The 25,072-nt window shown below is 37.6% G+C and overlaps 1 protein-coding gene across 7 annotated transcripts in view; it reads left to right on the top strand.

Annotated features, from left to right (window-relative positions):
- Window positions 1-25,072, top strand: part of CDC42BPA (CDC42 binding protein kinase alpha) — a 168,915-nt gene that overhangs the window by 46,911 nt on the left and 96,932 nt on the right. For all 7 annotated transcript variants that reach the window (XM_054576675.1, XM_054576674.1, XM_054576669.1 and 4 more), the window contains 4 exons: window positions 3,183-3,266; window positions 7,319-7,414; window positions 12,868-13,016; window positions 19,318-19,411. In XM_054576675.1, coding sequence (XP_054432650.1) covers window positions 3,183-3,266; window positions 7,319-7,414; window positions 12,868-13,016; window positions 19,318-19,411 — 423 coding nt within the window. The remainder of the gene's footprint in view (window positions 1-3,182; window positions 3,267-7,318; window positions 7,415-12,867; window positions 13,017-19,317; window positions 19,412-25,072) is intronic.

The following is a 25,072-nucleotide window of genomic DNA, read 5'->3' as shown; positions in this document are numbered from 1 at the left end:
TTCATAGGCATGTATTTTATATGTATATATACAAAGAATAGTCTACCGTAAAAACTTTACTACTTTTAAACAGATATTGTGAACTTTTCCCTATTAAATAGTATTCTTTAACAGCATTTTCAAGAATATGAAAATTTTCTATAATTTTGTAATATATCATAGATAGTCAGATTCCTCTTTCACAGTATTTAAGTTGGTTCCATTATTTTATTATTGGAAACTGCTCTACGGTAAATATTGTGCCTTAATTTTTATTTGTATATATTTTCAGTTGAGGCTATTTCTAACTATATTTCTATGGATATGGATGTGTCATGGGTATAAAATTATGGGAAGTTAGAAGTTGAAGAGCTCAAAGTTTCTTATTTCATAGTTAAGAAATTGAAGTAATTGGGATGTGTAATGTCCACCACCGGTTAGTGGCAGAGCCAATGACAGTTAAGAGATTGGGCAAAATGTGCTCAGTTAAAGCCCTGACACATAGCAATAGCCAGTGTTTACTGAGTACATATTAAGTGCCAGACCCTGTTGTCAGCACTTTATATTAGTATTCATTATTTTAAACTTTACCACAACTATGTAAGCTAAGTTCTTTTATTAACCCTGTCCTATTGTCAAAAAAACTGAAGTTTTGAAATGTTAAGTTCTTCGCCCAGAGTCACAAAGCTCACGGCAGAGCCGGGATGTAACCCCGAGCTGTCTGGCTGCAGAGCCCGGGCTGCAGAGCCCAAGCAGCCCCCCGGGAGCGAGGCCAGCTCAGCCTCGGAGTGTCGTGTCGTTAGAGGCCACTTGTTTCTGCTGCACAGCTCTCTAATCCAGGGGTGGCTTTGGTTCCAAGACTGTTTGGATTTTAGAGAGATAACTTAGTGCAGGTACTGTATTTTAGGTAGCAGTCCTGTTGGGGTTTGGAGCAGCACCTCATAAGCATGTTTGTTTTTATAATAAGTGAGATTAAAAATCAGAATAACAGAGGACATGCTGCCAAGGGGGTGTGGAAGCCTCTGGCTTTTAGTATTGCAGGCAAGGGGTTGTGGACCTGCATGAAACTCTGAGAAGAAGAGAACCGGGCACTTAGCACACATTCCACAGGTGCTGGGGAATACCCAGCACTCCTAGAGCACTTACCTTCAGATACATCCGTGCTGACGCGTGGGAAACTGGTGAATCGTGTACTGTGAGTGCGCTTTTCTCACAACATGACGTCAGCATGAGAGAGGGCTTACGTGACGGCCTCTGTGTCCCTTCCCGGCCCTAAAAGTGGGCACGTCTAGTGGGCACGTCCAGCTCGTGCTCCTGTCCTGAGCGTTTGTACTCCCAGTTGTGCAACATGTAATTTGAGGCCAGAATAGCTGAACTTGTATTTTCAGCCTCTCAGAGATCTAAGTGAGACAGTGTTTCAAGTTTTCTTTGCTCACGACTACAGCCCCCGTTCCTTATTTTTCCATCTTTACTGAGAAATAATTGACATGTAACATTGAGTAATATTAAGGCGTACAAAATGATGCTTTGATACATGGAGAGTGTGAAATGATTACCACAATGAAGTTAACACCTCCATCGCCTCATGTAATTACCTCTTTTGTGTGTGTGGTGAGAACTCTTAAGATCTCTCTTAACAACTTGGAAGTGTGTAACACAGCCCTGTTAACTATGGTCACCATGCTAGACATTAGAGTTCCCAGGGCTGACTGATGTCAGTAACTGGAAGTCTGTGTCCTTTGGTCCCCTGCCACTCAGCCCCAGCAGCCACTATTCTACAGTCTGTTCCTATGAGTTCAACTTTGCTAGATTCTACATGTGAGATCATACAATATTTGTATTTCTTAAATGTATATGGCTTATTTCAAATAGCATAATGCTCTTTAGCTTCATCACAAAAGCAAGATTTCCTGCCTTGTTATGGATGAATAATATTAAATAAATAACATTTTCTTTTTCCATCGATCCATTGATGGATATTTAAGTTGTTTCTGTGTCTTATACAGTCCCCTTTTTAAAAGCATGAACCCTCTAGGAGAATAATTTAACTAAACCCCTCATTTCTGCAGATATGAGCAGATATGACTAAAGACATTGTATTTGAAATTGAGAAATTTTCTTTTTTCCCACCATTTTAATCAATGAAAAGCTATAATCACAGTATTACAACCATTTAGGACAATCACTAAGAAATGTTTTAGGGTCTGTCATATTATAATAGACACTGATTTTAATTATATGGTCATATTACTTTTATTGCCATTTGATCCACAAATAAATTTATTAAATGTCCCTCATATGTTCATTTGCTATTGAGATTTTTAAAAATTTGGCACTTGAGTTTGAACCCATCCTTTATCCTTGGAAATACCCCTTTGAGCTGTTGAGGGAGTGCAGTGGGCAGTTTGTCCTCTCCTCCTGCATATTAGAGTCGCCTGTGTCGTCTCCTCGTCTGCGGCGGCCGTTGTCCCCAGCCCTTCAGCAACGAGCTGGAAAGGCCCTCCGAGGTTACCCAGTCAAACTGAAGCAGGGAAATAGGAACAGAGGTGTAATCTGTTTGTCAAGGATGAAAAGGAGGGCTTATTTATTTGTATTTGACTTTATTTTGATCCAAAACTGAAATACAAAATAGAATAATAGCTGTTTTGTTTTTGTTGTTGTCGGAAAGGAATGTGTAAAGTGTACGTTTGTAGAGCTGTGTGTGCGCGCGGGTGAGAGAGAGTGTGAGTGAGAGCGCACGAGCGCGCCGGGCGCTGTGGTTCACTGTGTAAGAATGTGTGGTGTGAAAATTAATATCATTTTCGATTTATTTCTATTGCTTGATCTCACAAAACAGATTTGTGTTGGGATTTGGCATTCAGTATTTAATAAGCTCTAGTTATTTCATCTTGTACATTTTGGTCAATTTCTTAGTGATAGTACCTGTGGAGTTTAAATTCCAGGGCAGAAAACTTGAAAAGTAGGATGTGATATATAACCATCCACATACAGTGTTCACAAATACAGTTATTTGTTTGGTACTTGCTCATTAATGCCACTTTTTCAACTGACAATATTATTTGATTTAGGATCTTAGATTTTGAACTGCATGGAAAATCATTGATAATTTTGGTATTTATTTTTTTACAGAGAGGAAAAAGGAAAATGGATGGCTTGAAAACGTATTACTTGTTGTATTTTAAAAATTCTATTTCCTTTTCTAGGTTGCTGTAGTAAAACTAAAAAATGCAGACAAAGTATTTGCCATGAAAATATTGAATAAATGGGAAATGCTGAAAAGAGCAGAGGTAAGATTCTAATTATTGGGATATCTAATATTTGAGAAATATTTTCAGAGAAACTATAAAGTGATAAAGAGCCAATAGATTCTTAGAGTATCATTTAATAACATTTTAACTATGATGACATATTTTAAGGCCTAAGAGAAAATTCAGTAATTCAGTTGTGATATGGTTATGATAAAAGTTATAATTTATGGTTCTAATTTAATATTGTCTGAAAACCAAATGGAAACTCTTGTAATGTGGGGCTTACACATTTCTGTTAAAAGGACGTGTGGGAAATAGTTTCTTTTATATGAAGAAATTTAGTAATGATTGATTTTCAATTTGTCATAACTTGTTTATATCATTCTGTACTTATCCATATTCTGCTCCAAGCAAAAGGCAGCAAGAGCTTTGAATATGCCCTCTAAGAATTCTGTTTATTGCTGGTCATGCAGTTAAATTTGCTTTGTTTTATGTTATTAAAAATGGTAGTAAAATCTGCTCTTGCAAGAATTGTCAGCATGTTCACTGTTGGCGCTGGATTTGAGGGGAGGATTGGTTGGAGTGATGCCGAAACCCCTTAGCAGCTGGTGCGGTGTGGTCAGAACTGACGTTGCACAGGGATGTGGAGTGGGGTTCTGTGCTGATTGCAGTGAGCAGCGGGGCGGGCAGGGCACTCCGGGCCCCAGGGAAGCAGGGATTTCAGTACCTGGACTTGTAGGAGGGTCATGCTGCTGCTAATAGCATTAGCCCTGGCGGTTGGCAACATTTATAAGAGGATAATGAGAGGTGAACCCTTAGAAATCTTTCTGTATGTACCAGTATCTGTAGCAACCTAGAAAAGAACAGACGTACCGGGAAAACAAAACACATCCCCATGTGTTTTGATGGATATGGGGGTAGCAAAAGTCAGTGCTTCAGTAAGCCCTTCTTTTGCGAAATTTGAAAAATATAACAAATACAGAGAAGAAACTCATCACTTGAATCCCATCACCTAGAATTAGTTAATAAATTTTTGGCAAGTTTTTGCATCCGGTTTTTTGTCCTATGCATCTACTGGAAAAAAACTGCACAAGTGAAATGCAGATACATTCTCTATAAAATGAATAATAGCATATGACAGGTAAAGCTAAAGTGCCCTTTGAGCACAGCCCCCCCAGGCCCAGCCCCTGTCCGACTCCCACGGGAGATTACTGTGGGGTAACACTGTGTGTAGGAGGGATCTGGGTGCGTTTATGGCACTCGCTGGCATAAGTGCCAGTGCCACTGCGTTCAGTGACTTCAGACTTTACTTTTGGACGTCCCACAAGACTGAATTGTCTTGTTGGTGCCACTTGATTTTCCAGGTAGTAAGCACTGCGGTTGATTTTAATGTGCAGTATATTTATTGGGGCGTTCCTTTGAAAGTGACACCTATAGGAGGGAAAAGAGGTAAAACATGGTATGTCCGGGAGAAGTGAAGCTGTCCCAGCAGGCTCCGCTGATAGAACAGGGAGCTGCGGAGCAGAAATGGTCCTTCGGGGTTGTCCTGCAGCGGGCCAATGCCCGACCTTTATCGCGCACCCACATTATCAGTCGCTGGGCACAGGCCCCTCCCGGAGGACGTGGCCTTGGACTAGCGGGCTCTCTGCCGCCCCGAGGCATACCACCCTGCGGGGGCTCAACAGTGTCGCCTGCCGCGGGAGCAACACGTCCAACTAAGAAATAGTAAATACGTATGTCGTAATCTTTTCACACAAGTCACAACTGTAGTCCGTTTAATGTTTCAGAGTTAGAACTTTAAAAAAATTGAGTTAAACTTTGTATTTCTTTTTTATGAAGTCGGATATACTGGGGGAACATTGTGAAAAAAGATAACTGGGTTAACTTTCATTATTGATTGGAAAAACTGGCAAAAGTGAAGATAAAGCAGGAGATAATTGAAAATTAAATATTGTTTTATTGAATTAAACAGCATTAATATATTCTGCTTCTGGGGCAAGATGGGAGGGCAGTCCTTCTCCCTGTCCCTTCCATTGAATACAGCTAAAGACGCTGCACGTTAAGTAGAAACCAAGCAGGAGGAGGCTCTGAGAGGCTGAGGGGATAAGGCGGACCAGCCGGGGACCCTGGGGCCCTGCAGAACAGCACTTGCTCCTGCCGCCTCAGAAGCGTGTGCAATGCAGAATAAACACACAAGGGACTATGAAATGATGTTAATCAGGGATGTTGCTGTTGGCTGCCCTGAGGCACTCCAGTTTGTGGATACTGAGGTCGAAGTGATTTAAAAATAATTTTTACACAAAGGGATTTTCATGTTGTGCTGACTCTAGAATATTTCTACTTCTTCAAATAAACTCCTCAGTAGAGGAACTCCTGGCTTTGGGGGGCAGATAGACATTAAACTTTGGTAGCCGTTGCCAAATCGTCTTCTAAAAACGTTGGGTCAGTATATCTTTGCACTCAATAGTGTGTAGACATGTTTGTTGCCTCACTCATTTGCCAATTGTGGATGTTATCAAGTGAGTTCTCTTTCTTGAATTATGTGAAAAAAATTCTTGCTGAAAAATAAGTTAAAAAATGACACATCTCATGTTTGATTTAGCCATCAAATATATATTGGAGATTTAAAAGTAGATCGATGTCTTGGTGTGTAAGAACTGATGTTGGAATTCTTGCATTTTGAACTTTAAAATTCCACTTGCTTATCGTTTTTTAAATGAAAAAATTTGGCTTTTCCTCCTCAAATATTAGAATAATTCAGTTATTATTTGAAAGAATTCTTCTGTGATAATATTTTATTGGTAATAGGAGTTTTTATTACTAATAAATGAAAAGCCACAGCATATATGGTCCTGAGTGGATTTTCTTGTTGTAACACGATTTCCAAGCATTCAGGACATTTTGATGTGCTGTGTAGGAGTGTGTAAGGGTGTCGCCCCGAGGAACGTGTGCCTGTGGGTCCTGGGAGGCGAATCATGTGACAGTTTTGTAGAATTATTTTTCTTTATATCTTGTCTGTATTAACGTCTGTTTCAGCATGGGTATTCCTATTGCTATTTCTCTTTAACCAATAGCCCATTAAGGATAAAATTTAAACAATACATAACTGAATATTAAAAATATAAAACTTCAAAACAGTGAAAACCATCACTGTTGCAAGCAGAATATTTGCTTGAATAGAAACTGAGTGATGCTAGAATCTGCAGTTACATGATCCCCAGTAACCCCTCCTACATGTCTGTTGCGTTCTTAGAGGCATAAATATTCTGTTTTGAAAGGGGGATATCTAAAAAAGATTCAGTTTTTTTAAAAAAGAGAATTGAATTTTGAGACATTCCAATAAGGAAAAGTTTATTAGAGAAAATAGGCAAAAGGGAATGAACAATTCAAAGAGAAAGCTCAGATGTTCGGTGAGCATATATAAAGTTACTTATCTGCACCTGTAGTTATGAATAAGTTCATTAAAAGAACAATGATATTATTTTACACCCATGATATTGACACTTAAAAGTCTAATAATGCCAAGTACAGTTGAGGATGTGGGGAAAAGGGTAGACTTCATACACTAATACACTAAGGTAAGCGTAGTATCAATAATTGGTATGTCACTTAGAGAAGAAAATTGGCTGCATATGGTACAGTTGGAAAGCATTTCTACTTTTAAGGGTAAATTGTAGAGAAACTCTTGTATGTTTGTACAAATATATTCATTGCAACATTGTAATAACACAAAGTTGGAAATAGATTGGAGTAGGGAGGCTACAACTTGTATTTTCTTAAAAAGATTACAAGTAAATGTGGCAAAATGTTGATATTTATATTATCTCAGTGGTAGGTTGGATCATGCTTATTGAATGATTCTGTGTGTTTCCTGATTTTTTAAAATTCAAACAGTATTTTAAGTGTACTATTCTAGTTGTCTAATTCTGAGGGTGCTCTAAAACTTGTCTTGTTGAAACTCATGCAATATTGGATGTATTCTTTTTCCAGAACAGAAAGTGTAGTAAACATATTAAGCACTTGTTTCCATAATATATTTCCTAGTTTTACATAAAGTGTCCGCTATCTAAATTTTTTCTTTTCCTTTTCAGACAGCATGTTTTCGTGAAGAAAGAGATGTGTTAGTGAATGGAGACAATAAATGGATTACAACTTTGCACTACGCTTTCCAGGATGACAATAACTTAGTAAGAATCATTTTTTCCCACTTTTACTAAGAAATAATTGACATACATCACTGAATAAGTTTAAGGCCTATAGCATGATGGTTTGATTTACATTTATTATGGAATGATTACCACAACAAGTTCAGCTAACACCATCTTCTTATATAAATACAGTAAAAAAGAAGAGAAAGAAGAAAAGAAAAAGGCAAAAAAAATTCTCCATGTGTTGAGAACGCTTAGGACTTACTCTCTTAACAAGTTTCCTGCCTATCATAGAGCAGCGTTAGCTGTAGTCATCATGCCGTGCGTTGCATCCTTAGTACTTGCATACCTTACCGAACGAACGTACCTATTGACCACCTTCCCTCAGTTCCCTCCCTCCGACTTCTCCCCTCTGGCAACCGTAAGTTGGAGCTCCTTTTCTACAAGTTGTTTGAATAAGAGTAAAGCTAGTGTGATTAGAGTGTAGCGGTGAAGGAGAAAGAGATAGGAAAGGAGGCTTCCAGAGTGTGGATCATGCTGAGGAATTCGGATTTTTTCCTAATTTCAAAGTGGGTTTTAAGGAGAGTGTGATAAAACTTTATGTCTGCCGCAGAACATCCTGGCAGCGGTGTGGAGGCTGGATGTCAGGGGCCCGGCTGGAGGAGGAGGCAGCTGGGAGACTTGCGCCACATTCCAGGGACAGGCCAGGAGGGCTTGAAGGAAGGTGACAGTAGCTTAGGAGGGTTGCAGATCAAGGGGGCGGTTTCGGTCCTTTTTAGGACGTTAAATAATTAGGATTTTTGTGTTTGAGTGGAAGTCAGTGGAGGAGAGGAATCAAAATGATTCCCAGTTTTCCAGAGTCCGACTTGTGGGTTTAGTGGTTAGCACTTGGTGAACTGAGTTGGAGAATAGAAGAGAAAGAGAACATTTAGAGTCGGGGGAAGATTATTAATTAGGTATGTGTTAAGTTTGAATTATCCTGTGATCCATTTAGTGGGTTAGATATATGTCTGGTGCTTCTGAGGGTGCATAGCACTGCATATCTGGGAGTTCTTTCAGATTTCAGGAAACTCTGGCACACAGCTCGAATTTGGCTCACCACCCATTTTTGTACAGCCTGCAGGCTAAGAATTGTTTTTGTATTCTTAAATAGTTGAAAAAAAATTAAAAGAATATTTCATGCATGTGAATATTATGTGATATTCAGATTTCAGTGGTCATAAGTTTTATTGGAACACAGCCATGGCCATTGGTTTATGCATTGTCTGTGGCTGCTTTTACGCTGCAAGGGCCGAACTGACCAGTCGTGACGCACTGGCACTGTGACAGAGAGGGAAACACTGTGTGTGTTACCATCATTGCTTTGCACTGCTGCCCAGCAGATGACAAATTGCAGTGACAGTTATAACTTGATAGCACTGAAAGTGCTATATATATTGCTATACTGTGACGTTTATTATTTTCGATAATAGTGTATATGCATTATGGCACATGAAGGGACGGAGAGAAAAATGGAATTCAAATATCATGCCTTTAAGACACAATAGAGTGTGGATTATTTTATTAATGAATCAAATGCAGCTACACCAATGCTGTAGTAACAGGATACAGTAAATGTGTACAGTGCCACCCTGAGCACTCACCGCAACATCACTAACTCACAGGAAAGCAGCAGTCAGTTAAGTTAGAGTTTAAAACAGTATCTTATCACAGTGGAATTCCTTCATAAAAGTGAAAAACGAAGCGAGGCCGTGACTGTAGGAAGTTCCACAAGTGGCTCTCGAGTTAGGCGGGCAAGGAAGCCGTCCACCAATGCTGAGATCGTTAAATCGGGTTTGTGACTGCAGCAGCCCAAGGAATGTGTCCACAGAAAACTAACTTGTTTAAGGCTATTAGCCTTTTGGCAAGAACTCCAAAAGTTGAGGAAATTGGGAGCAACATCAGTGGTTGATTATAAAATCAAGGAAATGATTTTGAGTGGTTTTCTTTGACTCTTGAGTTGACAGATGTTACTGATTCTGCTCAGTTCTTGTTATTTGAAGAGTCGATGTTGAGTTTGAAGTAAATGAAGAATTAGCCTATATGAGTAGTTTGTGTGGTACAATTATAGTCAATAGTATTTTCAAAAAAGTTCAGAAAGCACTAATTTGGCACAAACTGAATTGGAATCTGCTAAGATTGTATTGCAATTGAGAGTGAGGAAAATAGGTGTGAATCAGAAAGAGGCTTAATTGAGCATATATGCAACTCATTAAATATTAGGTGCTTAAAGCCTATGGATATTCATTGTCTTACTAAACAGCAGGTGGTTTGCAGCAAATATTTGAACCTTTCATGTGTTATTGAATCAGTAGTGTCAACATTGAACTTCATTCAGTCTTGTGGAAACAAGTGTTACCATTTTCATGAATTTTTGTCAGAAATCAAAGCTAACATCCTGACTTGCTATTCAATGCAGCTATTTAGTGGTTTTGTAGTGGTAACATTTTATTGCTCTATATTGAACAAAGAGCCAAGATTGAAATACTTTTGAACAGAAAACCCCATCCTCAACCATTATTGTGAAATACTGAATTGCTTTGGAAATTAGCTTTTCTTGTGGACTTGGTATATTTTTAAAATAAATTTAACCTAAATTACAAGGCAAAACAGCATTTACATGCAAAACTTATACTATGGTGAATTCATTTTGACAACTAACACTGTTTGAATCACACATAATGTCAAACTACTGTATCTACTTCCCTTGTTGTCAAATGTAAAAAGAATTGAGATCTTCATTCTCACACTGATTTGCAACAGATAGGTCTTCTGAGGTCAAACTATAGTTCTAGCATTAATTTTGGGACTTGGTGCAAGAGAAAAAGAAATGTCCGTAGTTCAAAATCGAGTTAACCAGGCATTTGAGAACTTCCACCTAACCATCAGTTAGAAGTGATTGATCTGCAATGTAATGGCATGCTTAAACACAAATAACAAGAGAAAAATCTGATAGCGTTCTATAAATGCTTTCCAAGTGAGAAATATGTTCAATTAAAATTATATGTTCAGGAATTAACATTGTGGTATATGGTAGTATCTATCTTTGTAAATAGACATTTTCACAGATGAAACACATAAATCTTATTGCAGTTGCAGATCAGCATTTACAGAGAAATATTTACAAAGGGTTTTGATGATAGGAAACACCAGCTTTGAGCCCCAATTAAGCAATCTGTTGTATTCCCCTCTTCCCCACAAAAGAACCACATTTTTCTCATTAGTAGACTGGTACTACAAAAATTATACTCAATTATTATTATTATTATATTGAACTCTACCAGTGACAATGTGTGGGAATTTGTTTTCTCTCTTATTATATAGGTACCTACATAAAAATGTGTGGGAGATTTGTTTTCTCTCTTACTACGTAAATATCCTCGATTCTGCCCCTTGGCCCACTGAGCCCTGAGCCCAGAATGGCTGGGGCAGGAGCAGGGTCCACTGTCCAAGAGCAAAGCTCCTTTGATATGGGAGCCTTTCATCTCTTTACCTCCTGGCGTTTGTCTGTTTGGTGCCCCAGAAATCGTGGTGGGCACCTAGTAAATGTATATTGAAGGAATGCATTATGTGTCTGACTTTCTGAGTATAAATATTAGATTCCAATTTTAATAGCAGACTTGTGTGTTTTTTTATTTGAAAAGCTTCTGTGTTTGCTACTCCAAGTACTTCCTTTTAATGTAAGAGATGTGGGTCTCTTCTTCACCATCTGTTGTCATTTCTAGCAACATGTTTATGTTAATAAAATTTAATTATATTAAATTAATTTGTTCCAATCTTCATGATAAAGTTTGTTAAACATTAGGCCTAGTATATGTAGCATGGAAACCATAGACTGATATTTGAAATACATTGTTTCTTTAATTTTCAAAGATTTAAAATATGAAATTTTTTTTAACAAAATTGACCGTGTTTAGAACTGGAATGTATGCTAATAAGGATGTGGATGTTTCTCAAGACTCTTTAAGATAAAAAGATTATGACATTGTCTGTACTCTTAACAACCTAGAGATAATCTCTAGGGAAATTTTGGTGTATATTTCTGTCTCTTCTTTTTGTTGCATAGACAAGCTCTGAAGGAAAACTATTGTTTTTATTTACATTACACACAGTACTGCTACTTCCCTTCTGACATTAAGTGTGCGGGTTTCCCACACAGGAAGCAATTCTGTGACACCAGCAGGGTGTCCCACAATTTAACTCACTTCTGAGACTGCCTGCGGAGAGTGTCAGTGCTACAGGTTAAGGGTTCTGTCTTACAAGACTGCACCTCCAGTCCCCAGTCACAGGTCCAGGTTGTTACCTGTGCTCCTGCCCTGCAGGCTGTGGATCAGAGGCTCCCCCTGTGGGTTCGGTGAATGAGCTAGAGCATCGCACAGGACTCTGGTGGAAGGGGTGTGTAGGTTCGAGGAAAGGGACACGGAGCCTCCCAGCCTCCCAGAGAGCGCACCGCCCCCTCCCTCCTCCACGTGCGGGTCCCCCCGGAGCTCTCTGAGCTGTCCTTTGGGTTTCTCTGAAGGCTCCCTCACACGGCCAGGCTTGATTAAACCCTGGGCTGACCACAGCGGACTCGCTCTGGCCTCTTCCTTCAGTGGGCAGGGCTGAAAGTTTCAGCTCTGGCATCTGGGTTGATTCCCCTGGTAGCTAGCTCCCATCCTAGGTTAACCAGGAGTTTTCCAGAAGTTGCCTCATAACATCAACTCTGATCTGATGGAAGGGGGCTGGTTATCAATAACAAAAGAGACCTTTAATCTTGTCACTTAGGAAATTCTAAGGGTTTTCAGGAGATCTGGGCTCTGTGCCCATCTATTTTTTTTTCTTATTATAAATTATATTATCAGACACACACATTGTAGTCCATATGTAAAATCAGTTGGCTTCTGTTTATGTGTACCTTAGAAAAGTCCATTCCAATATTGATACTCAATCAGAAATTGGAAGAGAACCATATGTATGGTCAGAATTTCTGTATTCTATATTATAGTGGTTTTCAAATGCTTGTCCAAGTGCTGGTTATACTAAAGTTGTTACTAGTCCAAGATGAAATAAGGAAAATGTAGTGATGGTGAAGATGAATTTATTCAACATAAAGGACTGTCCTATATTGAGTTTTTAAAATCCGCTTTGGAGAATTAAAATGTTCATTCTTCTATGAAACGTTTTTAAAATGGTGGTCTGTTGTGGATGATGATGATGATGATATTGTTACTTTGGAAAATACAGCAACAAAACAATAGGAATCCTAGATTGTTTCCTGCCCCAATTTTTAAAAACTTGTTCCACTGCTTTATGAAATTTACAAGTTTTGTAATAACTGCTGATTATAATCTTATGTATCTTCTTGTTAATGAACAAAATCTTTTATCCAGTGCCATTTGACCTTGTATTACATTAAATATGTTATTTTTTACCCTTTTTTATTTATTGAGTACATTTTATTGTTTCATTCCCAGTATCTGGTTATGGATTATTATGTTGGCGGGGATTTGCTTACTCTGCTCAGCAAATTTGAAGATAGATTGCCCGAAGATATGGCTCGATTTTACTTGGCTGAGATGGTGATAGCAATTGATTCTGTTCATCAGCTGCATTATGTGCACAGGTAAGATGTTCTTTTGTTGTGATATCTAGAAGCAGAGATCTATTTATACCAAATTTATTAATTATGGTCTTCGACACACTTATCATCAACCAAAATACTTATTCTAAGAGGGTTTTCATTGTTTTGCTTTGTTGTTGTTGTTACTGTCATTTGTCAGCATTAAATAATTGATGTTCCTCTTCATACATACATGTATATCTGTTTTTACTCCAATCAGCATTTCTACAGGATCCTTCTAAGAAAACACTCTTATTGAAATTTACATGTAATTTCCTTCTAAAAAATATGTATTAGCCAATTTCCTTATAGTTGAATTATATATTGATATTAACCAGAATTCTAGGCCATAACTGATAGGTTCATTTCCTAAATAAGACCATATTATGTATGTTTCTTAGGAAAATACTTTTAAAAACTGTGTAAATGTCAAAATGAATGTTCTTGTAGGAAAGTGAAAGTTTTGATGTTCATGGAAAAATTCTTTCTTTGTAAACTGTTTGACAGGTACAATGATTTAGTATATTTAAAAATTTCCTTACAATGTGTGTTTTACTCTATGCAGTTTATGATGCACTAAAAATAAAAAGATGGGCTTATTTACAAAATAATTTTTGTACAGGATTGTTCTTATGTGCATTGCCACACATAAAATCTTTGTATGTAAACAGCCCATAATAATTTATGTGTACTAAAAATTGTTTAATGTATTGGATTGTTTAAAAGTCAGTTTCACAAAAGGCAAGAAAGTGGAAATCATCCCACAATTATAGGTGGACTAATTGTTCAAATGAGGTAATCTTTCGCTTGTGTAAAATGTGGGAAAGAGTGAGGAGATGCTAAGGAGAAGTACGTAAAGAGATACTGTCGAGTTAGAAAGAACTGGAGCCGTTTTCTAAGACAGAGGTGTGTGAACTTGAGCATGCATCAGAATCTCACGGAGGGCTTGTTAAAACCCAGTTTGTTGGGTCAACTCCGGAGTTTCTGAGTCAGTAGGTTGGATGGGGCTTGGGAATCCCCAAGGGGTCCCTATTGGATGTACAACTGATACCACTTGTCCCATGTGTTACCTCGCTCCTAAATCACAATGTTAGACTGCTCGGTGGCCAAAGCCCCCAGACAACAAAGACATCTTGTTACGCGTGACAGTCCAGGAGCCGAGGGATCCCCTCCCAGCAGCTGAGAGCAAAGGCCAGACCCCCTCTCTGGGTAAGCTTAGTTCCTCACTGCACAGACACCCACTGGCCTTCACAGGGTTTTCTCACAGCAAAGTCATCACGCCTGTCTGGAAAGTCTGCATTTAATACAGCGTTTATGTGACAGGCACGGCAATAATAGTGAGCATGTTTGTTGCTCGGAGGAGGCAGCTTGAACTATTTGTTTCAGGAGTTGCGCTTTCTGGAATATGAAATTGGATTTATTAGAGAAAAGTGGTTAAGTATAAATGTTTGAACCAAGCTGATTTCAATGAAATCAGGAGTGCATAGATAGCATAACAGTACATAAATGCATTTTAAAGTAATTTCATATTGATATATCATACATTTGAGAATTATTTGAAGAAACTTCAGAAGAACTTAGTTTTATTATATTCACACTTTCTGTTTCCGGCATAATATCTATAGTAATCATGCTCTGATACTGATAGACTGGTGAAGTAAGTAATAAAGTAAAAGTGACCCACAGAATATTGTCCTTTCAATACAGTCATTGTTTTGGTATGCTTTTTTGTTCTTTATGCTATGAATGTCTCATTATAAACTAATTTTGACTAAGGGTTTTAAAACAGTACTGCTTCCTTTTAAGTCAGATGTCATTTGCTTTTGTTTAGGGCCATTGGAAATTACTGATTTTAGAAACTTTAATGATAATTGGTGTGATATATATTCAAGTTAGGAAGAAACTTGAATAATGAATTTACATTGATGATGTAGAGATTTTACCTCTTCTAAACATTTCTCTCTGTGTTTTCATTGATTGTGAAGGTTGGAATTCATGGTTTGCCTGAATTTCCAGTCCACTCCCTTTATTGATGATACTAGGTATCTGGTTGGCTGGCTGCCACCTTACTCGCAAGATGATGCTGGCTTAGAGTGGTTCTGAATGCCAGATGGTATTCTGCTTCTTATATCAGAAAATGGAGTTTGCTGGCCTTTTGTTCTGTTTATCCATGGCCACGTGACATGTGTTTTCCTGGAGCAGCACAGAGACCGGGTGTGGAACACGAGGCGTTTAGGCGGGAGTTGGTGGAGCGGGAGGAGGCGGAGGAAGAAGTCAGACCGTGCTGCCTCTCTCGGAGCTCTGGGGAGTTTGCGGCCTGCGGGAGCCGTTGCCCATGTGGGCAGAATGGCCGAGCCTCCCTGTTCCTGTATCAGTCAGAGTGTGGGGGCTGCCGGGGGGGACAGGACGTGGGTGCAGGGGCTTCTCTGCAGCGTGGAAGGAGCTGACCGCTGGGAGCTGCCGGCTGACACTGGGGGCAAAGCCCACTGTTGAAGGGGAAGGCAGCACAGCTCTGGATCTGCCACAGGCCCTGGAATACAGTGACTAATTCAAGACAGTCACTTTTTGCTCACGAGTCTGCAGTTTGGGCAGGACTAGGCAGGGACTGCTGTCTCTCTGCTATTTAGCATGAGTTGTAGTGAATCATCGCAAGTTCTAAGGTTGACTCTCAGACGGCTCATAGACGGGAGGTGGAGGAGAGTAAAGGGGGACCTTGGTGGTGACTTCACTGGGGTGGTGAACACAATGCAGTGTTCGGGCGATGTGTTGTGGAGTCGTGCTCCTGCAACCTGTATAATTTTGTTACCCAGTGTCACCCCAATAAATGTAATAAAAAGGAAAAAAAGATGGCCCACTCCCGTAGGGTGGCTCCGCAGCCTGCCAGGGCTGTAGGCCTGGGGTCTTTGTCCTTTCACGTGGGCCCTGCAGGGCTGCTGGAGCCTCCACGTGCAGTTCTCTCGGTCCTGAGAGCAAGCTGTCAGTGTGTGTGCGCCCGCGTCACCTCTTCCCGCCCAGTTTACCCTGGGGGCCTCTCTCCAGCCTGCCTCCAGCGAGGGCGTTCTCCTGAAGAGAAGAGGAGCGTTTCACGGAGACGACGGCTGTTGGTCAGCAGACGCTCCCACCCCCCGACATTTGTGGGGGTCTGCACCTGCGACCTGTTTCACTCTGCCACGTTTCAGAAACCTAGAGGGCAAGGCGACCAGGACTCCTTCTGCGTAGTTAGGTCGTACTTTGTGCCGTTCAAGTCGTACTTTGTGTCCTGTCTCCCCGACCTTTTGCTTTTGGCCTCTGTGAAATTAGATTTACATGAACATGGTCGATGATCTGAAGGAAAAGGGAAACTGCAAAAGGTCAAGCTGCAGTCTTTGGCTAAAAAAGGAGGAAGGGACATGTTTTCCTTGTTTGAGGCGATAAAATGTATGGACTTTTAAAAATTTTTGGCCTTCCTTGGGCCCAGTAATTTAGGTCATATTTAGCATCAGCAGGATGGAAAAGTCATTTCCTCCTCCCTGTGAGTCCTTCAAGCTGCACCTCATATCAGTATTATACTTTGTTCCCCAAAGTAAAGCATATATATGTCAAACCAGCAGATGACTAGGGGGCTGATTCATATCCTCCTGAGGTCTCATTCAGAATGGGAGGAGAGTTTTCATCTGCTCATAGAGGGACCATTTACGGGGCAGAGAGGCTCCTTTTTCAGCCGTGGAACACACTGGGTGAGACCCGGAGTGAGTCAGCTGGCAGCGAACTATGTATATGAGATGTATCATTGTATTTCCTGTTGTGCAAGCAGAAGCCAATTAGTGTTATCATTGTAGCATTATTGTGTTTATCTATGATCTTGATATACTTTAATTAACTGTTTTGCCTGAAAATATTGACTGCAGATGATCCTAGTGGCTTAGTCAAAATATTTTCATATTCTTGGATTAAGTGACTCAGATGTTATACAAATGTATTTTTGGTTTTTAAGTAATTTTAATCAAACAATACTGCATATAAGGTAAAATAAAACTCAACTAGTATAAAAAGATTACTTTGAAAAATAGTCCTCTCTCCACACCTCGGAAGTCTGCCTTCCAGTGGCGGGCACATTTAACTCCTTTAAACTATTTTTTTTCTGTTACTTAACCCCTTATCTCTAATATCCTGCTATCTAATGCTGACATTTTCTCATTATTAATTTTAGACATATATTTGCATTTTAGAATTGATTATTTTTAATCAAGAAGAGTTGTTGAATTTAGTAAATACTTTTTCAATAAAACAGGGCTAGGTAGATGCTTCCTTAATGGGCTGTGTGTGTGTGTATCTCATACCTCAGAAGCCAGCGTCACGCTTACCAGGTGACATCACTAAAGTCAGGACACCACAGAGATGTCCACTGTCACCAGTACTATTTTACGTTGTACTGGAGATGCTAGCCAAACAATTAGGCAAGAGAAAAAACTTAGAAGTATGAAAAGAGTAAACAATGGTGGAACAACTATAACTGAACAACAATAAAAAAAGATCACAATTTTATTTGTGAATTATTCCACAATAAAGCTGGAAAAAGATAACATAAATTACAAGGCTATATAACCAATTACAAATTATAAGATTACACTAGTATTAAATAGATTTTTTAAAATAAGAAAGACAGTATAGACAATGTGAGAAAACAAGTCCACATGCCGGAAGAAGAGAATTGTAAAACATGTAACTGAGTTGGAATAAACAGAATTCTAGATTAACCAAAACAACACCAAAAAAAATACAATACATACAGAGTATGAAAAAATGGGAAGATATTAACTCTCTTTTTACAGAACAGGAATCTAAGATGACCATTAATAATATAAAAAAGACTCCCAGCATTACTAGCAACCCTGCTAGAAAAGCTAAAATGCACATCTTTCATCTCAGCAGTTGTGCTTTGCATGTATAGCCTGGTGAAATGTTCACATAGAGCACCAGGAGACAGTTACAAAAATACTCATCTCAGCATTTTGTGTAGTAGCAACATAACAATCTAAAACAGTCTAAACTCGTTGGAAACAATCTAAATTTACAAGCAGGAGGATTGAGAAATAAATTTGGTATATGAAATTATTCCATATAGAAATTAAAATTAATGAACTAGAGTAAAATGTGTCAACATGGATAAAGTTGAACTGTAATATTAGAATAAAATTAAGTTGCAAAACACCACACACAGTTTGGTATCAGTTATAAAGTTTAAAGACATTCGGAAAAATACTTAGTCTTATGATTATATCTATATATACTAGTAATAAAATATACGCATGGACATGGTCTGGATTTGGCCCATGGGTCATTATTTGCCAGCCTGTGAGGTATGACCCACAGAAATCACTTTAGTTATTAAGGGAGTACTATTATTTTCTTCTCAGTACAGGTGGGAAAATTGAGGTTTAGATGCCTCATTCAGGTTAAATGAAAATCCCTGAACCATACTCCCATTGCAATATAATTTTTCTTTTCTTTTTTTTTAATATATGGAATGCTTACAGAAGATTCTTTTTCTTCCTCTAAAAGTAGAATGAATTGTGAGGGCCTAATTTCATTTTTCACAACTATAATCTTTAGAGTATGTTTAGAAACTCTGTGTTGCTGGGTGTTCTTTACAAAATGATTTTATGTATGATTTTCTCAAGGTTTGCAACCTGTTTCATTGTTCAAATGGAGAAACAAATACAAAAACTGGTATAATTTAGTTTATTAGTTAGATTTGGATACCTTACAAGCCACTGACTTAACATCAATATATAGTTTTAAATAATATAGAATATTATTAAGACGCTGTTTTCCAAATTATCTTTCTGAAGCAACTTATTTGTTTTGTCTTGACCCGCAGTAATTGAGAATTTATTTATCTGCATGTACAGTCAGAGTCTAGAAAGTGTATTCTTCCCTGGTCAATTTCATGGGTGAAATAGAGATTAGTACGGTTCGTGGAGATCAGATGGGTTCACGTAACTCTGGCCCTTCTCTGTACGCAGAAAGCAGGACTACCACAGCCATGTCGGAGTATGTGCGAATTTAAAGGTGGGATGGTAAGATTATTAACCTGAGTGAGAGTCGTCACAGGACTGTTTATCTCCAGGAGGGTACTGAAATGACCTGCATTTAAAAGTTTTAATACAAACCAGCGCCAGGGTTTGAATCCATAAAGTAGTCAAATAGATGTTCCTAGAGTATTAATTTTAAAAGAAGTTAGATTTTTAGATAACAAGGTTATCTTACCAAGTATCCGATTATGTTTATTTTTTAAACTAAAAATGGAATGTATTTTTTTCAGAGACATCAAACCTGACAATATATTGATGGATATGAATGGACATATTCGGTTAGCAGATTTTGGTTCTTGTCTAAAACTGATGGAAGATGGAACTGTAAGTAAAGATAAACTTCATCTTACCCACAGACATTTTTCTTGCTACTTGTCTTCTTTATCTGTTTAGAAGCTATTTATATTATCCATCCATCCATCCATCCATCCATTGATTGTTCTATGCTTTACCTTCTTCCACAAAGGTATTTATACATACTTATTCATAATAGGTCTTGTCTGTAAAATCATATGCCATTTTAACTGCTTATTTTAATGATCTGAAGATGGATACATTATGCCTTTTACGAGACCCTTGTTTGTTCCTTCTTTAGCAGAACTGCTTATTATTGTACTTGAGCTGTATTTTCATTTCCAGATGGATAGAGAAAATAAATCTACATAGAAAAAGAAAATGCAACATCTTTGCTTTTATTTTATTGTTTTAATCTCCTCCCCCCTCCCCCCAGTTGTCTGATTTTCTTGAGGGACTGTGTTCATAAAATGAACGCTTTTTATCGGGAAGTCCTCCAGGTTGACTTAGTTTCATATTACCCTTAGCTTTAGTTCTGCTAACTCTAGGCCTTTCCGTTGTTTTCTTTCACTTACTTAAAAGTTTATATGCCCCAATTTTATTCTCCAGTTTGTTTTGGTTTTTGTTTTTACTTCAATTTCTTGGCTGTATATCAGAAGTCCAAATATATATCATTTTAATTGGCAGAAATGTTTTAGAGATCATGTTAGCAAAATACATTCTAAAGACAATGAAAATGTCATATTATTCTGGACTAGTAATGTGGCTTTTGAAAATTTATCCTAAGGAGGTAACTTTTTAAAAAAGATTATATGACTTCTGCCTCTGGCCATGATGCAGGGAGTAATTGGTACCAAATTGTCCTCTCGCTATAAACAACAATAAAATGGGACACAGTATTTGAGACAACTGTTTCAGGCAGTGGACGGCAGGCAGCACCAGGCTGTTGTTTCTGAGAGAATTTGTGACGTACACCCAACAGTGTCCCAGAACTGGGACAGTTGGCTGTTTCTGATGCAGAAAGCTAAGAGCATAGGAGTCCTACGGAACCGAGGAGAAAGGGTCAGCGTTGCGTTGCCTGGGCACCTGGAGTCTGCAGGGCCTGATGTGGGGGGGGCGGGGGTTGTGTTAACCGGTGAAATAGCCGAATCCCAAGGAATTGTAGGATCTGTAGGGTTTGAAGGTGGCTCTCCAAATACAGGGACTGGAGTCAGAGACGAACCCGTAGGCATCTAATTTAAAACTATGCCATTTTAATCACTGCACCTTTGTAAGAAGTCATTTTCTGTGGGAGATGGTGTTCCATTAGAATTCTCTTTCTTCTTTAAAATTGTCTTGGCTATTCTTGGCCATATGTTTTTCCATACAATTGTGAGGATTATATTATTGGTTTATAAACATACATATACACAGATACAAACACCTTTTCACAAACCCAAGCTTGTAGTCTCGCCTTGAATTTAGAGATTTATTTCTGAGACACTTACATTTATAACATTGACTTTTCCCTTCCATGAATATAGTGTTTCCATTGCTTTAGGTTTTCTTTTATGTCTGTTAGTGAAGTTTTTAAACTGTATTCACTATAAATCCATTACATTTAAATAATGTTAGATTTGTTCTTAGGCACATTGTGGATTTTTTTTTGCGTGTGTCAGGGTGATGCTATATAAATAACTTTTTAAAATTTGCAGTTTGAAAAAATATAAATGAAATATGCAGTTTGATAGCTTGTTGCAGTTGACTAGGACCAGAATTTATATATTTATCTTGAAACTATCAAGCTTGCTAAATATCTTTATTAGTTCGCAATAATTTGTAGATTCTTCTAAATTTTCCATATAGAAAATTATATAACCTGCAAATAATCGCCAGCTTTGGGTTTTGTTCTTCCCAGTCTTTATCTGTTCTATTTTTTTTCTCTGGAGCAGTTAGTGACCTTCAGCACAATGTTAAACAGGTGTGGTAACAGGGAGCTTTTTTTTGCCTTGTCCCTGACTTTAATGGTATTTTTTTTCCTGTAGTTTCAAATTAAGGATGATGTTTGCTGCTGTAAGCTTTTGGTATATATTCTTTATTAGATTAAGGAAATGTCTGTTTCTGATTACTGAGAGTTCAATGTTAGGGTTGTTATTGTTGTAATCAAATGATTTTTCTGCATCTACTAATGAATAATATAGATGTCCAAGTTAAATTATTCATTCTTTGCATCAACATAACTTAATCTTGACATCATATTGATATATCTGAACAAATTGCTAAATTGACTCTGATAAAATTTATATTAGGTTGTTACTTGAGATTAAAAATATTAGATTATCTGAGATTAATCATATTTGATATTACAGATAATTGTTCTTGTCTGATTTTTGTTTTCAGGTTATTTTAGCTTTCTAAAATGAACAGGGGAGCCATATCTCTTCCCCTCACCTGTTTTTGGCTTTAGAAGAGTGTATGTATAGTACCAGGGGTGTTATCTGTTTCTTACATAATTGGTACAACTCACTTTTAAATCACCCTTTTCTTGGTGAGGTTTTGTTTTCTTTTATTTTTTGTTTTCCAGGTAGATTTATACTATTGATTCAAATTTTTTAATGGTTATAGGTCTCTTTGGTTTTCTATTTCTTCCTGAGTCAGTTTTGGTAAGTTATATATATATTTTTGAACATTGCCTATTGTCAATGAGTTGTCAGTTTTATTGGTATAAAGTTCAGATTATACTCCCTCCTAGTTTTAAAAGCTATCACATGTGTAGTTTCCCTTTCTTCATTCCTAATGTTTGTGCTTTTCTTTTCCTTCATAATTTTGATATAGAACATTTTATTATTTTTCATTTCTAAATATTTTCCAACTTTAGTAAGAACTCTTCTGTGGACCATTAATTACTTAGCTGTATGACTTTTAATATCCAAAATATTGTATTTGCTTATCTATTTGGTTATTTATTTATAATTTTATTTTAATGGAGAATGGGTCTATTTGACACCAGCTTTCTGGCATTTGTTAAGATTTGCTCTTTGATTTTGTAACTGCCCCATTTTTATAAGTTTTACATGTGTGTTGAAAAGAAAACTTTTTTTTCTAACCTTTGGGTGCAAGTTTCTATCTGTATATGTCTATTAAGATTAAAATTGTTCAAATTTTTAGTATTCTTACCAGTTTCATTTCTTTCTGATGTACTATCTTTTATTTTAAAATCCTTATTATGATGTTAAATGGTTAATTTTTCTACCTGTAATCATCAATACTTTTACAACTCTTTTTTAGCCATGTTGTTATATATTATTCAGATTTGCTATTCTGGGGTGTGTTCTTATATAATTAACAAATTTTAAAAATCTTAATGATTTGGCTTTAGAATCTCTTGGACTCAAGATATTAATATAGCTCCCTTAACTTTACTTTGTTTAACATCTGCCTGGTGTATCTTTTCTGTCCCTTTCCTTTTAACATTCCAGTGTCCTCATGTTTAGGCATTCTTTAAAACAGATTATTGATGATTTTTGTAAAATAATGTTCATCTTGGTTTTATTTGTCATGCAGTATGGCAGTGCTGTTTTTTAATAGCTGAACTTAATCCATTTATGAATTTCATTTTGTTGATGTGTTCATAGATATTTCTAGTATCCTGTCTTGTGCTATTTGTTACAGGTTTTGCTTGACGTTTGCATATATGCTTGTTGTTTTTTTCTTCTTTCCTGCCTTCTATTGGATTGCTCAACTTTAGTTTTCTTTCTTTCTTTTTTTTTTTTTGTTACTTCTTTGGAAATGATACCTTCTATTTCAAATAATTTAATGTTTATCTTAAAATTTTTTACATTTATAGTTGACGTGAAACCTAGAATTAGTTTTTCTACCATATTCCTAATCAAAACAAGAAACTTAGTGTATTTTATACCATATACAAAAATTAACTCAAGTGGATCCAGGACCTAAATGTAAGAACTGAAACTATAAAACTCTTGGAAGAAAACATAGGGGAAAGATTTTGACATTGGACTTGGCAATAACACCACACAACAGGTAACAAAAGAAACAATAGATAAATTGGACAGCATCACCAGTAAGAATTTCTGTGCATCGAAGGTCACAGTCATCTTAGTGAGAAGATAACCTATGGAATAGGAGGAAATAGTTGCAAATCATATGTCTGATAAGAGTTTTATATCCAAAATATGTAAATAGCTCCTACAGCTCAATAACAATTCAAAATGCGCAAAGAACTTGAATAGATATTTCTCCTAAAAAGGTATACAAATGGCCAACAAGCTCATGAAAAGATGTTCAACATCACTAATCATCATGGAAATGCAAATCAAAACCACAGTGAGATACTACCTCACACCCATTAAGATGGCTACTATAAAAAAGAACAGAAAGTAACAAGTGCTGACAAAGATGTAGACAAATTGGAACTCTGTACACTGTTGATGGGAATGTAAAATTCTGTAACCTCTCTGGAAACAGTATGTCAGTTCTTCAAAAAATTAAAAATAGAATTACCACATGATCCACGAATTTCACTTCCGGGCATGTGCTCCACAAAATTGAAAGGAAGGACTTGGAAAGGTACTTGTACACGCCAATGTTCAGTAGCAGCGTCATTTACAACAGCCAAGGGATATAAGCAAATCAGGTGCCCATTAACAGACAAATGGATAAATCAAATGTATGGAGATACATTGGAATATTATCCAGCCTTAAAAGGAAGGAAATTCCTACATGCTACTGCATGGATAAACCTTAAAAACATTATGCTAAGTGGTTAAGCCAGACACTAAAGGACAAACACTGTGTGATTTCCCTTGTACGAGCTCCCTAGAGCAGTCAAATCCAGGCGCAGCGCAATGGTGGTGGCCAGGGCCTGCGGGGGTGGGGGGGTGGGGGGGGGAACTGCCGTTCAGCGGGGAGGGTTTCGGTTTTGGCTTCACTCAGTCTTTGTGGGAAAATGTCTTTATTTAATCCTCATACCCAAATCATAATTTAGGTAGGTAGGAAATATAGTTTTGGTAATTATTTTGTCTCATTACTTTGAAGAAATAATTCCATTTTCTTCTGACTGCTGTTAGTATTCACAATTGCTGTCTGTCTAATGGCCATTCCTTGGTGATCCCTTTAATGTTTTGAATCTCTTTGCTGTTGGTACTCTGTGGTTTCTAACTTCAATGTGCATAGAAGTGTATCTGGTTTTATTTACCTTTTCACATCTTTCACATATTTATATGTGTTTTATTTCAGTGACTACTTTTTAAAAAAAATCCTGGGACTTCTATTTGATTTGATTTTGTTCCATCTCTTTGTTCTTATGCTTTTAATTTTTTTAATGTCTAATAAATTTAAGCATTTATTTCATCAAGTGGAACTGTTACTTGTTAGGAGCCTAATTGTATTGTTTGTCCGGATTTCTGACTTCTGCTCACAATGAAATGTTTACTTGTATCGTTCATATTCTTCTATTGTGAGCTCATCTTCGATGGGCTTTTCTGTGTGAGAAGTCCATGTGGCACGTGTTCTCCAGAGCAGTGTTGGATTTGTTATGCCAGGCTTTCTGGGGCACCCAACAGGGGGCCAGTGTTTTTGCCAGTTTCTTGGCGTGAGAACTTCTGGATCACAGAAGCTCCGTGACTTAAAATCCCAGATGGTGGGACTGTGTGACCTCAAGTTGTGGGTTTCTAGAGGAGGAACCTTTCT

Source organism: Pteronotus mesoamericanus, unplaced genomic scaffold, assembly GCF_021234165.1.
Source record: "Pteronotus mesoamericanus isolate MK-2021 breed Mesoamerican mustached bat unplaced genomic scaffold, CSHL_Meso_final contig_347, whole genome shotgun sequence".
In the NCBI taxonomy this organism is placed as follows: Eukaryota; Metazoa; Chordata; class Mammalia; order Chiroptera; family Mormoopidae; genus Pteronotus; species Pteronotus mesoamericanus.
The sequence above is the reverse complement of the archived record's forward strand: the minus strand, read 5'-3'. Positions and strand labels throughout refer to the sequence as shown.